Source organism: Neoarius graeffei, chromosome 25, assembly GCF_027579695.1.
Source record: "Neoarius graeffei isolate fNeoGra1 chromosome 25, fNeoGra1.pri, whole genome shotgun sequence".
NCBI classification, from domain to species: domain Eukaryota; kingdom Metazoa; phylum Chordata; class Actinopteri; order Siluriformes; family Ariidae; genus Neoarius; species Neoarius graeffei.
Window position 1 is genome coordinate 46433758 of NC_083593.1, and position 17924 is coordinate 46451681.

Genomic DNA, 17924 nt, shown 5'->3' on the forward strand with positions numbered 1-17924 from the left:
CCAGCGGATCCAACTCACCACCAGGTGGTGATCAGTTGACAGCTCAGCCCCTCTCTTCACCCGAGTGTCCAAGACATAGGGCCGGAGATCAGATGAAACCACAACAAAGTCTATCATCGACCTCCGACCTAAGGTGTCCTGGTGCCACGTGCACTTATGGACACCCCTATGCTCGAACATGTTGTTTGTTATGGACAAACTGTGACTAGCACAGAAGTCCAATAACAAAACACCACTCGGGTTCAGCTCGGGGAGGCCGTTCCTCCCAACCACGCCCCTCCAGGTGTCACTGTCGTCACCCACGTGAGCATTGAAGTCCCCCAGTAACACAATGGAGTCCCCAGTCTGAGCACCCTTCAGTACCTCTCCCAGGGACTCCAAGAAGGCCGGATACTCTATACTGCTATTTGGCCCGTAGGCACAAACAACAGCAAGAGCCCTCTCCCCAATCCGAAGGTGCAGAGAGGCGACCCTCTCGTTCACTGGGGTAAACTCCAACACATGGCGGCTGAGCTGGGGAGCTATAAACAAGCCCACACCAGCCCACCGCCGCTCACCATGGGCGACTCCAGAGAAGTGGAGAGTCCAACCCCTCTTGAGGAGCTGGGTTCCAGAGCCCAAGCTGTGCGTGGAGGTGAGCCCGACTATCTCTAGCAGGTACCTCTCAACCTCCCGCACAAGCTCAGGCTCTTTCCTCCCCAGCGAAGTGACATTCCATGTCCCAACAGCTAGCCGCTGTGTCCGGGGATCAGGTCGCCGAGGCCCCTGCCTTCGACTGCCACCCAATCCACACTGCACCCGTCCCCTACTGCTACCTCTGTGGGTGGTGAACCCACAGGAGGTCAGGCCCACGTCACCTCTTGGGGCTGAGCCCGGCCGGGCCCCATGGGCAAAGGCCCGGCCACCAAGCGCTTGCATACGAGCCCCAACCCCAGGCCTGGCTCCAGGGTGGGGCCCCGGCTGTGCCATACCGGGCGACGTCACGGTCCTTGATGGTTTCTCCATAAGGGTTTTGGTGAACTGCTCTTGGTCTGGCCTGTCACCTAGGACCTGTCTGCCTTGGGAAACCCTGACAGGGGCATAATGCCCCCGACAACATAGCTCCTAGGATCATTCAGGCACACAAACCCCTCCACCACAATAAGGTGGCAGTTCTAGGAGGGGATCTACAATCCCAAATCAGAAAAAGTTGGAACGGTATGGAAAATGCAAATAAAAAAAGAAAGCAGTTATTTCTATATTTACTTTGAGTTCTATTTCATTCCAGAGAGGACAAACCCAAGATATTACATGCTTTGTCTGGTCGACTTCTTTTCATTTGTTAATATACATCCATTCCTGTATTTCAAGCCTGTAACTCATACCCAACAGAAGTTGGGACAGGGCTGGTAATGAGGTAAAACAAATAGTGATGCGTTTTGAAACAGGTGATGTCAACAAGTGATTGTAATCATGATTTGGCACAAAATCAGTATTCAGGAAAGGCCTAGTCTTTGAGGAGCAAAGATGGGTCAAGGATCTCCAGTTTGTCAACAAATGCATGAGAAAATCACTTAAATGTTTGACAACAATGTGCCTCAGAGATTCAAAGGGATTTGAATATCTCACCCTTTATGGTGCATAATATCATTAAACAATCCAAGAAATCTGGAAGAATTTGTGCGTAAAGGGCTCAAGCCTAAGCTGAACACCTGTGATCTCTGATCCCTCAAATGGCACTGCATCAAGAACTGTCATTCATCTATAGCTGATATAAACACATGGGCTCAGGATTATTTTGCCAAACCTTTGTCAAGCACGGCAATATGGAGTTACAGCTACAAATGCCAGTTAAAACTTTACTGTGCAAAAATAAAGCCTTATGTTAACTGTGTCCAGAAACACCGTTGACTTCTCTGGGCCCGGCAGCATCTGGGATGGATCATCAAACAGTGGAAACATGAACTGTGTTCAGTATTACCACTCATTTTTGGAAGAAATGGACACTGAGTGCTCCAGACCAATGATAAAAAGGACCATCCAGACAGTTACCAGCAACAAGTCAGGGTGTGTCATGGTATGGGGTTGTGTTAGTGCCCTTGGCAAAGGTAACTTGTACTCAGAGGCGGTTTTACCATAAGGTGAACCTAGGCAGTTGCCTAGACTCTGTACCAAAGCAGCCCCCTGAAGGGGCCCCCTCAGTCTGCCCCTCCATGGTGAACACCTCAAAAACAAGTACTATCTTATTTTGTTACTTTTGTTAAGTAACCGTACATTTTTATTTAAAAAAAAAAAAACACCAAAATCGCCTCAGAATGCCTGGAGGGTATAAGGTGGAGGGCCCCATGTTTGTATTTTGCCTAGGGCCCCCAAATGTCTAAATCCACCCCTGCTTGTACTTCTGTGATGGCAGCATTAATGCAGAAAAGTACATTGGGATTTTGGAGCAACAAATGCTGCCAACATGATAACTTTTCCAGGGAGATTTCAATAAGACAATGCAAAACCACATTCTGCACACATTACAAAGGCGTGGCTGTGGAAGAAGAGGGTGCCTGTCCCTTCTGTCCCCAAAAGAGAATGTGTGGAGAATTCTGAAATGAAAACTATGACAACGACAATCTCGTAGTGTTGCACACCTTAAGACCTGTTTGCAGGAAGAATGGGACAAAATAACACCTGAAATGCTTCATCACTTGATGTCTTCAGTCCCTAAACATCTTTTAAGTGTTGTGAGAAGGAACCATAACATGACAAAGTAGGTAAACACTTTACCCTCCCAACTTTTTTTTTAAATCTATTCAAGAATCAACACTGAAATAAGTGTTTATTTTGAAAAACAATAAAGTTAACGAGGTAAAACATCAAATAATATGCTGTTGGATTGTTTTGAGTGCAATATAGGACAAAGATGATTTACAAATCATTGTTTTCAGTTTTAATTTCAACATAATGTCGCAACTTTTCTGATTTGGGTTTGTATTATTATTATTATTATTATTATTATTGGCCGTCTCATACGACCCTTTGTTTTTATTAAACTTGCAGCCTGTCTGTTGGCTGGACCCCCTGATTATGTAACTAGCTAATACCTTTTTGAGAAAGATCAGCGTTGTTCCCGAACATGTCCCGAGAGGAGTTAGAGGGTGCTGTTTCACGAGCATCAATTGTTTCCACTCTTTCTATTAAAAAGAAACATCAGAAAGTGTTTTTAAAAAAGTTAAGTACACGAAAGGAACCTGTACTCAGTGACATGTGTATGGCAATCTGGGAAAACTCATCAAATGTGGCTGTGGCTGATTTCTGGAAAACTGAAAAATTCTGAAAAATCTAGTTTTGGCCAAAATTGACTATTTCTACCAATAACCTACTGTACGTTGACATTGCTACTTTAAATAAACATATTTGTACCATACTTGTGATCTCAGATGTTGCAAATTTTCAAAAAAACAAAACAAAAAAATTCTCAGGTATTCTCTGACACAACAATAACATGCTTCCCGGCTGCAGTACATTCTGGGAAATATAACTGAAAATCTCTTAGCATTTTATTATTTTATATTGTGTGACCAAGGAGGAAAGACTTTATCTCCTACAACTCTCGGATCAACCGCTTTAAAACTAATGGAGATTTGGGCAAATGAGAAGAATCATGAAAGTAACGGAAAACTACTCTCGCACAAAACATTATACATTTATAAACAGCTAAGACAAACAAAGGACACAGATAAACAAATCTGTGTGGGTTATACAGTGCTCAGCGTAAATGAGTACACCCCCTTTGAAAAGTAAAGTTTTAAACAATATCTCAATGAACACAACCAATTTCCAAAATGTTGACAAGACAAAGTTTAATATAACATCTGTTTAACTTATAACGTGAAAGTAATGTTAATAATATAACTTAGATTACACATTTTTCAGTTTTACTCAATTTAGGGTGGTGCAAAAATGAGTACACCCCACAACAAAAACTACTACATCTAGTACTTTGTATGGCCTCCATGATTTTTAATGACAGCACCAAGTCTTCTAGACATGGAATGAACAAGTTGGTGACATTTTGCAACATCAATCTTTTTCCATTCTTCGACCTCTTTTAGTGACTGGATGCTGGATGGAGAGTGATGCTCAACTTGTCTCTTCAGAATTCCCCAAAGAAAATAATTTCTTTACACCACAAAGGTGAAGGCTACAAGAAGATCATCAGTCAGGATACTGTAGCAAAAGTGGTACAAAAATTTAAGAAAGATGTGACTGCAACCATGGAAGTTAACACCTCGACAGGAGCGTCTTCTGATGAGAAGGGTTGAAGAAAATTGGCATGCAAGTTCATTACAGTTATCTAAAGAAGTAGAAAGCCAAACTGGGGTGACTATTTCCCGTGACACAATACGGTGTACGCTGCAGAGGAATGGCATGCATGGATGCCATCCACGAAAGAAGCCTCTCCTAAAGCCCAGGCACAAAAAAGCCCTCCTAGAGTTTGCCAGGGCCCATGCTGACAAAGATGAAGACTACTGGGACTCTATACTCTGGAGTGATGAGACCAAGATAAATGTTTTTGGAACTGATGGCTTCAAAACTGTATGGCGTCGCAAAGGTGAATGAATGAATGAATGAATTTATTTATTTCGAACATGTATAAAAAATGTATGTAACTATTTGTACATACAAAAGAAAGAAAATGAGAAATTAAAAAAATAAAATAACAAAGAGCTAAGACATTACAAAACACCGCACATTGTTCGAAAAAGGAGTGGGAAGAAATACAATACTTTTTTAATTTCCCACCCCTTTTTAACTACCTCAAAATCCTAACTACATTAATACACCTATATAAATATATACCATTGTAGCGGTTCAGTACTGGTGGGTGGAGTACAGAGGACGGCAGGACAGAGATCAGGTTCAAAATAGCGTTTATTGCTGCACTTTTCAGTTTAACAATTAACTCCAACAGCCACACACACACGACGGGTGTCTTGTTCAGGGATGAGCCCCTCTGCTCTCGCTCTCCCTCCTTAAATAGGGCGCGGTCACTGTGAAGACACACACAAACACAGGTTAATTGCCGTCAGGTGTAGTGATTCTGCCACTTACCTTCCCTGACTCCGCCCTCCTGTCACAGACCGGTGCTTGACCACGCCCCCGCTGCCACATACCCCCACCGCCCGACTCAGGCCGGGCGGCCGTCCGGCCTGCAGCCGACTCCCCCCCCCCGACGGGAGAGGAAGTCCGCCACGACCATCTGCGCTCCCGGCCTGTGGACCATCTTGAAATTGAAGGGTTGGAGTGCCCGATACCAACGGGTGATCCGTGCGTTGGCATCTTTCATGTGGTGGAGCCACTGGAGGGGTGCGTGGTCCGAACAGAGGGTGAAAGGGCACCCCAGCAGGTAGTAACGGAGGGCGAGGACTGCCCACTTGATTGCCAGACACTCTTTCTCGATCATGCTGTAGCGCCCCTCACGCACTGACAGCTTCCTGCTAATGTACAGGATGGGGCGGTCCTCCCCCTCCACCTCCTGGGACAAAACCGCCCCCAGCTCTCTGTCCGACGCATTGGTCTGTAACACAAAGGGGAGAGAAAAGTCAGGGGGGTGTAAAAGTGGCCCCCCACACAGTGCAGCCTTCACTTCAGAAAAAGCCCGCTGGCATTGCTCCGTCCACTGGACCGGATCTGGTGCCCCCTTTTTAGTGAGGTCAGTCAGCGGGCTGGTGACGTCCGAATAATTAGGGATAAACCTACGGTAATAGCCAGCCAGCCCCAGGAACTGTCTCACCCCCTTTTTGGTCTTGGGCCTTGGGCAGGCCGCAATCGCTGCCGTCTTATTAATTTGGGGATGCACCTGCCCATTGCCCAAGTGGAAGCCCAGATACCGTACTTCCACCCGCCCAATCGCACACTTCTTTGGGTTGGCTGTGAGCCCCGCTCGTCTCAGTGACCTAAGGATGGCCCTCAGATGTTCGAGGTGCCTCTGCCAGTCATTACTATAGATGATAATATCATCCAGATAGGCGGCCGCATAAGTGGCGTGAGGGCGGAGGACTCTGTCCATCAGCCGCTGAAACGTAGCAGGCGCCCCAAACAGCCCAAACGGAAGGGTGACGAATTGGTGTAACCCAAAAGGTGTGGAAAAGGCCGTTTTCTCTCGGGATAGTGGAGTCAAGGGGATCTGCCAATATCCCTTCGTCAAATCCAGCGTCGAATAAAAGCGAGCAGTGCCGAGTCGATCGAGCAACTCATCAATACGAGGCATCGGGTACGCATCGAATTTAGACACCGCGTTGACTTTTCTATAGTCCACACAGAACCGGACTGACCCGTTGGCCTTGGGTACCAAGACCACCGGGCTGCTCCAGTCACTGTGGGACTCCTCGATGATGCCCATTTCGATCATGGTCTCCAGTTCTTCCCGAACCACCTTTTTTTTGTGTTCGGGTAACCTGTAAGGGCGGCTATGCACTACTACCCCCGGGGGCATCTCTATGTGGTGCTCTATGAGGTTGGTGCGACCGGGCAGGGGTGAGAACACATCCAAAAACTCGGTCTGCAACTGGGCGACCTCCATGAGTTGGGTCGGGGAGAGGTGGTCTCCACAGAGGACCGGAGAGGTGCGTGATGCCAATGCCCTCTTTTGAACCTCCGGTCCCAGCTCTGCCTTCTCCGGAACCACCGACACCAACGCCACGGGGACCTCCTCATTCCAGAGTTTAAGCAGGTTGAGGTGGTAAATTTGTAGTGCCCCACCCCTGTCCGTTCGCCTCACCTCATAGTCGATGTCCCCGACTCGCCGTGTGACCTCAAAGGGCCCTTGCCACTTGGCGATCAATTTGGAGCTCGAAGTGGGCAACAGTACGAGTACTTTATCTCCCTGGGTGAACTCCCTAAGGCGCGTACCCTTGTTGTGCAGGTGGGCTTGCTGTTCCTGGGCCTGCTGCAAATTCTCCTGAGTTAGGTGGGTGAGCGTGTGGAGTTTTGTGCGCAGGTCCATAACGTATTGAATTTCGTTTTTGCTTTGTGAAGGTCCCTCCTCCCAATTTTCCCGCAGCACGTCTAGGATGCCGCGCGGTTTGTGCCCATATAATAATTCGAATGGGGAGAACCCCGTGGAGGCTTGGGGAACCTCTCGCACTGAGAACAACAAGGGTTCGAGCCACTTATCCCAATTACGTGCGTCCTCACTTACGAATTTTTTAATGATATTTTTGAGGGTGCGATTGAACCATTCCACTAAACCGTCCGTTTGTGGGTGATACACAATGGTGCGGATTGGCTTAATCCCCAACATACAGTTCGCATAGTGTCCGTGACATGAATGTAGTGCCTTGATCAGTCAGAATCTCTTTCGGGATTCCGACTTGGGAGATAACGCGGAAGAGTGCCTCTGCAATACCGCATGCTGAGATATTGCACAGAGGCACTGCTTCCGGGTATCGCCTTGCATAGTCTACCAGAACTAATATAAAGCGGTACCCTCGTGCTGACCGATCTAATGGCCCGACGAGATCCATCCCAATTCTCTCAAACGGGGTCTCGATCAATGGAAGAGGGCGCAAAGGCGCTTTTGGAATGGCCGCTGGATTTACTAACTGGCATTCGCGGCATGCCGTACACCACCTACGAACATCGCCGCGAATCCCCGGCCAATAGAATCGGGCCATTATTCGGGCTAGTGTCTTATCCTGCCCTAAGTGTCCAGCCATGGGATTAAAGTGAGCTGCCTGGAATACCAATTCCCAGCGGCTCTTCGGAATCAAAAGCTGCATGACTCGCTCTTTAGTTTGAGTGTCCTGCGTCACTCGGTATAACCTATCCTTCATAATTGCGAAGTAGGGGAAGGATGGGGTGGCGTTCGGCTGGAGCGTTTGACCATCGATTACTCTCACTTGGTCAAATGCATGTCGCAGAGTCTCTTCTCGCGATTGTTCTAATGGGAAATCCATGAGGGATTCCCCAATAGAGAGAGGAGGAGCCAGCGGCTCCTCACTCTGACGCAGAGATGACATAGACGGCTCTGTTAAAGCTGCTCCCACCAAAGCGACACCGGGACCTCCCCCTGTCAAATGGCAGGACCCACTCTTTACTAAGCGTGTCATTAACCCCCGAAATCCTGGCCAATCAGTCCCCAAAATTAAAAAGAGTGGGTAAGGCGAGGATTAACCGCCGCCTTCACTATAAATTTTTCCCCTCTGAAAAAGATGTGGACCGACACCAAAGGGTAGCTGTGAACATCCCCGTGCACACACAACACCTTCACCCCCTGTGCTCCCCCCAATGCCTCGTTTTGAACCAGGCTTTGGCGAATTGAGGTCTGATTACAACCCAAATCCACCAACGCCTGATATGTAGCCCCTTGGATACTCACCGGTATGTGATACGCTCCGGCCTGATCGAGGGCGGCCTCTGTCGCGTCGGGGATCCGAACCACTGCGCCCACTTCCATTGCCATGCACTGTTGTTGAAGGTGGCCCGGCTCCCCGCAGCACCATCAAACCGGCCTGGGCATTCCCTCTGCACCGGTGTTTTGGGGCTCACTCACCTGAGGGGGAGGAGAGACAGACACAGAAGGGAGAAACGGGAGGGCACCACGGGTGCAGCGGGCCGGCTGGGGTGGTGCCAGCCCCCGTCTCCGCGGTGGGGGAATGGGGCGAGGACGGGACACAGAAGGAGGGGGAGAGAGAGAGAGAGAAGAGGAGAGAAGAGTAGACGCCGTCTGCTGTCCTGCCGCCGGAACAGCCGCCAAATGATCCTCCGCCAGCTCGACTGCCTGATCCAGCGACGCCGGGCGGTGGCACTGGACCCACTCCGTGGTTCCTGCGGGTAAGCGAGCGATGAACTGTTCCAGCACCACCTGGTCGATGACTCCCTCGGCGTCACGGTTGTCGGCCCTCAGCCACCGCCAGCAGGCGTCCTGGAGCTGCTGGCCGAACGCGAACAGCCGACCGACTTCCTCCAAGCGCAGAGCGCGGAAGCACTGGCACTGTTGCTCTGGCATGCGCCCCACGCACTGGAGGACGGCCCGGCGGAGGTCCGCGTAGGCCAGCCGGTGGTCGGGGGGGAGCTGTAGCACGGCCAGCTGTGCCTCTCCCGTTAGGAGGGGAGGAGGCGCGCCACGCGCTGCTCCATCGGCCACCCCGAGGCTTCTGCGACCTATTCGAACAGCGTGATGAATGCCTCGGGGTCGTCCTGCGGGCCCATCTTGGTGACGGTGAGGGGAGACGGGCCCACGGCCGGAGCGCTGGTGGACCCCACTGACACGAGGAGGTGCCGGAACGCCTCGCGGTCTTCCTGCTGGGCCAGCACCAGGGCTTCGAAGCGCTGCTCTTGTTCCTTCCGGAGGGTGATGAGCGCCTGGTGCTGGCTTTGCTGGGCCGTGGCGAGGGCGTGGACCAGGTCGGCGAACGGGGAGGACTCCATGGGGCTGATCAGTTGGTGCTCCACTCTGGATCCCGGGTTTCGGCACCAATGTAGCGGTTCAGTACTGGTGGGTGGAGCACAGAGGACAGCAGGACAGAGATCAGGTTCAAAATAGTGTTTATTGCTGCACTTTTCAGTTTAACAATTAACTCCAACAGCCACACACACACGACGGGTGTCTTGTTCAGGGATGAGCCCCTCTGCTCTCACTCTCCCTCCTTAAATAGGGCGCGGTCACTGGGAAGACACACACAAACACAGGTTAATTGCCGTCAGGTGTAGTGATTCTGCCACTTACCTTCCCTGACTCCGCCCTCCTGTCACAGACCGGCGCTTGACCACGCCCCCGCTGCCACAACCATATATACACTTCATGAATATCGATATAAATATATAATTACAAAAATAAATATATACTACATACCATATATACGCTTCATAAATATCTATATAAATATATAACTACAAAAATACATATATACTATATACCATATATACACTTCATAAATATCTATAAATATATAATTACAAAAATAAATATATACTATATACATATCCCTATAAATATAAATATATAAACTATCCCCATAAATAAATATATACCATATATACCATATACTTTGTATACCATATATACCATATATAACAATCAACCCTATTCTATTTATAGATTTATCCCTCATCATCCTCCGTTAACATACTTCCTCTTCCATGTACTTGTTTAAAAATATATTTTGTACCTTTTTTTAACCCTTTGATGCAAAACATGGGTCAAAAGTGACCAGGCTGAGTTTTTATCTTCTATATCTTTGCAATAAATTAATTCCATCATCAATATTCAAGGTATTCCTCAATTAACTTGTTTTTGATCATCATACATCCTTATTTTATTTTTTCCTTTCCTACTTTTTGTATCACTACCCTTCTAATGCACAACATGGGTCAAAAACGACCTGCATTCATTTTCCAGGTTATTTCATGTATGGCTGAGTATTTCTATGATATACTTTTGAAATAAATTCATTTTGTCATTTACTTTTCCAAATATGCAGTAAATATCTTGGTTTTGTTTAGCACAAATCATCATTTTTATTTTTCCTTTCTTGAGTTATGAACAAGCACAGCTTTTGTAATTCTACATCAAGTTTACACACATGGGTCAGAAACAACCCACATGCATTTACTCCAGCGTTTGGTGGGAACTGTGAATTGTGTTTGTGTCAGACATTTCACAGCTCAGCACAGCGCCCTTTGCCCATCTCATACATGTAAGTAATGTTTTTTAATTGTTCTAACATTACCTTAGAAAAAAACTGATTATATTTAGGTTACCTTGAGAGTGAGTAGATTACTTGTCAGAAAGTTACAAGTAATTACTATTAGCTACCGAGCTGTTGACATATTCTACTTTAGTTAGCTAGTTTTATTGTAGTTGGCTTAGCTAACTACATAGTTAATAAATAAATAACTGGCCCCATTCACTGCTAAAGGAATTACTTGAAACAAATTATTATTATAGTATTAAGACATTTAATTTTAAATCACACTTGGATGACCCATGTGTAGTAATATAAAAAGTATTTTTGTTCATAAAGTAGGAAAGAAAAAATTAAATTAATGATTTGTGGTAAGGCGGCACGGTGGTGTAGTGGTTAGCGCTGTCGCCTCACAGCAAGAAGGTCCGGGTCCGAGCCCCATGGCCGGCGAGGGCCTTTCTGTGTGGAGTTTGCATGTTCTCCCCGTGTCCGCATGGGTTTCCTCCCGGTGCTCCGGTTTCCCCCACAGTCCAAAGACATGCAGGTTAGGTTAACTGGTGACTCTAAATTGACCGTAGGTGTGAATGTGAGTGTGAATGGTTGTCTGTGTCTATGTGTCAGCCCTGTGATGACCTGGCGACTTGTCCAGGGTGTACCCCGCCTTTCGCCCGTAGTCAGCTGGGATAGGCTCCAGCTTGCCTGCGACCCTGTAGAACAGGATAAAGCGGCTACAGATGAGATGAGATGAGATTTGTGGTAATTAAAAACAAGATATTTAAAGAATACTTGGAATATTCAATCATAAAATAAATTGATTTCAAAAGATAGAGCAAAGAAAAACTCAGTCAGCATGAAATAACCTGGAAAATGAATGTGGGTCATTTTTGACCCATGTTGTGCATTAGAAGGGGTGTGCATATGTTTTGCATCAAAGGGTTAAACAGATTTATATTTGCACTTTGTTTTATTTCTGTCTCCAGTCTGTTCCATAAAGTCACCCCACAGCTCGATACGCACATGCTTTTCATATTTGTTCGAACCTTTGTTTTTTTTAAAATTTAGGTCTCCACTTAGATTATATCCCCCCTCTCTCTCACTAAACATTCCTTGTATATTTTTTGGCAATAGATTATTTCTTGCTTTGTACATTATTTGTGCTGTTCTGAATTTGACCAGATCCATAAATTTCAACATGTGTGATTTTATGAATAGTGAGTTTGTGTGATCTCTGTATCCTGTTTTGTTTATTGTCCTTATTGCTCTTTTCTGTATTGTACATATCGGCTGCAGAGTGGTTTTGTAGGTGTTTCCCCAGACTTCGACACAGTAAGTCAGATATGGCAAAAATAACGAGTAATATAGAGTATGCAAAGATTTGCAATCAAGAATATGTTTTGTTTTCCACAGAATTGCCAAGCACTTTGCCAGTTTTGCTCATATGTATCCTACATGAGGTTTCCAGCAGACTTTATGATCCAAAATCACACCAAGAAATTTAATTTCCTGTGTGAGGTGAGGAATACAAAGAAAAATGCATGGTGCCTACAGTGAAACATGGTGGTGGCAGTGTCCTTATGTGGGGCTGCATGAGTGCTGCTGGTGTCGGGGAGCTGCATTTCATTGGTGGCATCATGAATTCACAGATGTATTGCTCTATACTGAAAGAGAAGATGCTACCATCACTCCGTGCCCTTGGTCATCGTGCACTTTTCCAACATAATCAAACACACATCTAAGGCCACTGTTGGATTTCTAAACAAGAACAGGGTGAAAGTGATTCAGTGGCCAAGTACAGTATGTCTCCTGATCTGAACCCCATCGAACACCTATGAGGAATTCTGAAGAGACAAGTTGAGCATCACTCTCCATCCAGGATCCAGTCACTAAAAGAGGTCATTGTTGAAGAATGGAAAAAGATTGATGTTGCAAAATGTCACCAACTTGTTCATTCCATGCCTAGAAGACTTGGTGCTGTCATTAAAAATCATGGAGGCCATACAAAGTACTAGATGTAGTAGTTTTTGTTGTGGGGTGTACTCATTTTTGCACCACCCTAATTTGAGTAAAACTGAAAAAATGTGTAATCTAAGTTATACTATTAACCTTACTTTCACGTTATAAGTTAAACAGATGTTCTATTAATCGCATGAGGCGATTAAACCTGTGCTAACCCCAAGGCGAGTCTGTCTGTCTTAAGCCTGCAGGCAGGTATGTTATGGGCTGTGGGATGATTGGAGTTTCATTGCTGGGGTTGTGAACACCGGTTTTAATTAGACAATTGTTTCAGATGTAGCACGTAACTGCAAGGAACCAGAGACGTAACCAGGCGTGGGCCTTCGCTGGTGGTGCCTTTGTATTGTTGCCATTGCCAGGTATGAACAGTTTCAGTTCTTTGTATGAACCTTAATCATAAGTCTGTGTTAGCCTTAATGATCTCTACTACTGAACCACTGTTACAGGTGCAAGTTCCACCGACGGGGGATTGTGTTGCAGTGTCTTGGGTAGGAAGCCCTAGTTGAGCTACGTAACGTTATCGTCGCACTATCGCGGAACAGGTACAAACTTTGGAAAGCCCATGCTATGGTGCATTTATAGCGCGTGGCTGTTGTATATTTATTGTGGCTATATCTGTTTCAGGAATAGCGGTGCCAGTAGTGTCAATAGTCACTGTTTTGTTTTGCTTGGTTTTGTTTTGTTTCATTTTTTTTAGTTGAATCCCTTTTGATATTTTTTATACTGAGTGTCCATCTCCACTATACGTAATCTACCCGGGTCCATTTAGACAGAACGTATTCCATATGGGAGATCATACATCTTGTTCATATGAGTCTATGGCCGAGTTGTAGTGGCTTAGTTGACAGTAGGTTTTTATAGCCTTCGTGTATCTGTTGGGGCTTGCCCCTGCGCTTAGGCCGGTAGGCCCATTATTCAAGCTTTATGTTACATTAGGGTATGTGAGCCTCATACTGGTCATTAGGGAGCTTCCTCACCCTGGATTGTTGTGTTTGTGGTTTGAGGTGATACTTTGCATACAGTTTGAACTGGTTTATGCTGTCCAATGGGTGTGTGTGTGTGTATGTGTGTTTTATATCTTTTGATTTGAATCCCTTTTTCCTTTGATATTGGTGTGAACTGAATTGGTGAGGTAGAACTCCTAGTGATCATCCTGTTAGTTGCTTACACTCTCTCCTGTGCACTTTAAGCCAAGTTGTAGGTGCCCTGCCAAACATATCATCAGAGCCTATTGCACACATTTCCTATTGTATTGTCTCTTCCGTGAGAAGAATATTTATCTCTACAGTTTTTAACTATTAAATTAATAAACTGTGAACCCCTTCTTTCCATCTCGTTGTAGAGATTGGCTACTTTTATATCCTATTGCAACAAAATAAATACACGGAGTGCAGAATTATTAGGCAAGTTGTATTTTTGAGGATTAGTTTTATTATTGAACAACAACTATGTTCTCAATCAAACAAAAAGACTCATAAATATCAAAGCTGAATATGTATGGAAGTTAGAGTGGGGTGTTTTTAGTTTTGGCCATTTTAGGAGAATATGTATGTGTTCAGGTAACTTTCACTGTGCAGAATTATTAGGCAACTTAATAAAAACCAAATATGTAGCCATTTCACTTATTTATTTTCACCAGGTACACTGATATGACAACTCCAGATTTGCAAATAAACATATCTGACATTCAAACACAAAACAAAAACAAATCAGTGACCAATATAGCCACCCTTCTTCATGAGGACGCTCAAAAGCCTTCCATCCATAGATTCTGTCAATTTCTTTATCTGTTCACGACCAACATTGTGTGCAGCAGCAACCACGGCCTCCCAGACGCTGTTCAGAGAGGTGTACTGTTTTCCCTCTTTGTAGACCTCACGTTTTATAATGGACCACAGGTTCTCTATGGGGTTTAGGTCAGGTGAACAAGGGGGCCATGTCATTATTTTTTTCACCTTTCAGACCTTTACTGGCTAGCCACACAGTGGAGTATTTGGACGCATGAGATGGCGCATTATCCTGCATGAAAATCATGTTCTTCTTGAAAGATGCTGACTTTTTCCTATACCACTGCTTGAAGAAGGTTTCTTCCAGGAACTGGCAGTAGGTCTGGGAGTTGAGTTTGAGTCCATCCTCAACTCGAAAAGGTCCAACAAGCTCATCTTTGATGATACCAGCCCATAGCAGTACTCCACCTCCACCTTGCTGGCGTCTGAGTCGGAGTGGAGCTCTGTGCCCATTACTGATCCAGCCACAGGCCCATCAAGAGTCACTCTCATCTCATCAGACCACAGCACCTTAGAAAAATCAGTCTTAAGATATTTCTTGGCCCAGTCTTGACGTTTTATCTTGTGTGCCTTACTCAGTGGTGGTTGTTTTTCAGCCTTCCTTACCTTGGCCATGTCCCTCAGTATTGCACACCTTGTACTCTTTGACACTCCAGGAATGTTGCAACTCTGGAATATGGCAGAACTGGATGCTAATGGCTGCTTGTTAGCTTCACGCTTGATTTTCCGCAGATCATGTGCAGTTATTTTGCGCCTTTTTTTTCCCCACACGCTTCTTTCGACTCTGTTGACTATTTGCAATGAAACGCTTGATTGTTTGGTGATCACGTTTCAACATCTTCGCAATTTCAAGAGTGCTGCATCCGTCTGCAAGACATCTCACAATTTTATACTTTTCAAAGTCTGTCAGATCTCTCTTCTGACCCATTTTGCCAGAGGAAAAGAGGTTGCCTAATAATTATGCACACCTGATATAGGGTGTTGATGTCATTAGACCACACCCCCTCTCATTACACAGATGCACAGCACCTGATATACTTAATTGGTAGTAGGCTTTCAAGCCTAAACAGCTTGGAGTGGGACAACATGCATTAAAAGGATGTTGTGGTCAAAATACTCACTTGCCTAATAATTCTGCACTCAGTGTATTTGTACTGTGTCAGTATTTATCGGTTTCCTGTGTGCCTTACCCTTGCTCTTGGTAACATAGGAGTTTGAGAGAGTGCATCACACTAGGTTTGAGGTCACATACTGTATACAACATTTATTGCACAAGGTGGCCCACTTTAGCTCGTCCCTTCTGGACTAGACGGGGCCGGAGTGAGCTACGCTGTCATTGACAGTCATTTTAATTAAAAGGATTCTGCACTTGCATCTACCTTCACTTCCCTTTTCATGGCAATCATTGATTTTCTTTTAGATTTGATTTTATAATTTAAGGTAATGCTGAAAGGAAAGACCATCCATGTTGTGCAATTTGTAGACCTCAAAGTTTTTGCAGATTTCAGTTTGCAGTTAAACTTTAACTTACTGTCTGACAGACATGTTAACATTCACTCTAGGGATGATTTAGTGGAAGTGTGTTGTGTAAGAGGATGGTCCAGTGGGAAAGGGGACTGTTTACTCTGTGTGTGTGTACCTGTCGAAGCATTATAAATGGTGAGGAACAGGCCTCCTCCAATCCCCGTACTGTGAGGATTCATCAAACCTATACATAACAGTCCAGCAATTGCTGCATCTACAGCAGAACCACCCTTGAGGAGAATTTCGCTGAAACACACACAGACACAGCTATTTGCTTCACTATTCATTTGATCAGATACAATATTTAGTTGCATTTTGTATGTTCAGTCACTGATTGTAGCTCAGCCATTAATATTAAAAAGCAGATATTATTGAGGTGATGTTTTCAGCACTGAGGAAAATGAAATGGACCACTTTTTCACTGGTCTTTTTCACTGGTCTTTTTCGACAACACCCAAGATACTATCAGAAAAGCATGCTGTAAATTATTCCAATATCAAGATCATTGTATTGCCCAGAAGTGCTGACCACAGGACTCTCAGTTTTATCACTTTTTGCAAGTGATAAAAGTGAGAACTTCAGGAACAATTCTTTGCTTAATACACTCATACCAGTGACACTACAATACTCTCATACCAGCAGCACAACACAATCCTCGCCTTGTGCACATTCTTGTGATATAGTGGATGAGAAAGAGACAGTAAATTCACATGACTTGCTATTATTTAATGTGCATGCATTTAACGCTCACCTGCCAACTTTAGAGCATGGTCCAGCATCTGCTGCAACAGCTGCATGTGTGTACCATGCCTCAGAGACTTCAGGTGAAAGATTTCTCTTATATCCAAAAAACACACCTAAAAATGTTGCAACTGCAACAATTAACAGCAACAACAAACTCAGCACCACTGACTTCTGCACCATCCTGATCCAAAATACCACCAGATGATTGTCGTAGAAGCTTGAAAAGTCTATTTAAATCTTAAATCTTAAAAAGAGCCACAAATCACCATCACGGACTCCTGCCTCAGTCCGAAATTTCTTACAAAAACATTTCTGACCTGAACCTCAACAAGTCTCTGAGCGCGCCAGTATCTCCTAGCTTAATGATGCTTACTAGCACTATACCAATAATCCCACTTGTACGTAAATGAGTTACAGTGAAATTAAACTTTAACTTGAGACTCTAAAGTGAGTATCTGAGTTATGGTGCTATTTATTACCCTTATAGGCCACTGAATCATCATAGGTTTCACCTTTGAATGCATCATAACTTTCACACATTGCAAAGCTAAACAAGATTCAATGTTCAACTGGATCGAGCAGGAGTTTTACAGACAGGTACACTAACTGTTAGAAGTATTGAAATGTATACATAATGTATATATACTTTATATATACAAACCATAAATACTTTGAATGATGGTCTAATGCTGATTTGTATAATGTTACATATGTTACAATGTTACATGTGTCGCTACTGTATTAAACGTACTTTCACGTCAACTACTGCACAGAGCTTTATAAATGATCTCCCAGAGTTATCAACTTTGATTGGGTCACTGTCAGCCCCTGCAGAACTTGATCAGGCAACTGAATGCTTAGAGTCAACATTCCGCCATACTTTAGATAATGTAGCTCCTCTAAAAAGGAAAATGGTCAGGGACAAAAAATTAGCACCCTGGTATAATGATGACACTCACGCATTAAAACAGACCACTCGAAAATTGGAACGTAAATGGCGTCAAACAAAATTGGTAGTGTTCAAATTAGCTTGGAAGGAGAGCTTCCTGAAGTATAGAAAAGCTCATAGTGCTGCGAGATCAACATATTTCTCCTCCCTAATAGAAGATAACAAAAATAATCCTAGCTTCCTATTTAATACTGTAGCAAAATTAACCAGGAATAAGTCCACTATCAACACATGCACACCTGCAGTATG

General features: G+C 44.8%; 1 protein-coding gene across 1 annotated transcript in view; it reads right to left on the bottom strand.

Annotated features, from left to right (window-relative positions):
* Nucleotides 1-16906, bottom strand: part of ggt1b (gamma-glutamyltransferase 1b) — a 35124-nt gene extending 18218 nt beyond the window's left edge. Inside the window, exons 1-3 of the mRNA XM_060908350.1 lie at nt 16734-16906; nt 16098-16228; nt 3072-3161 (exon numbers count right to left, since the gene is read on the bottom strand). Of these exons, the coding sequence (XP_060764333.1) occupies nt 3072-3161; nt 16098-16228; nt 16734-16906 (394 nt within the window). The remainder of the gene's footprint in view (nt 1-3071; nt 3162-16097; nt 16229-16733) is intronic.
* Nucleotides 16907-17924: the final 1018 nt, after the last annotated feature.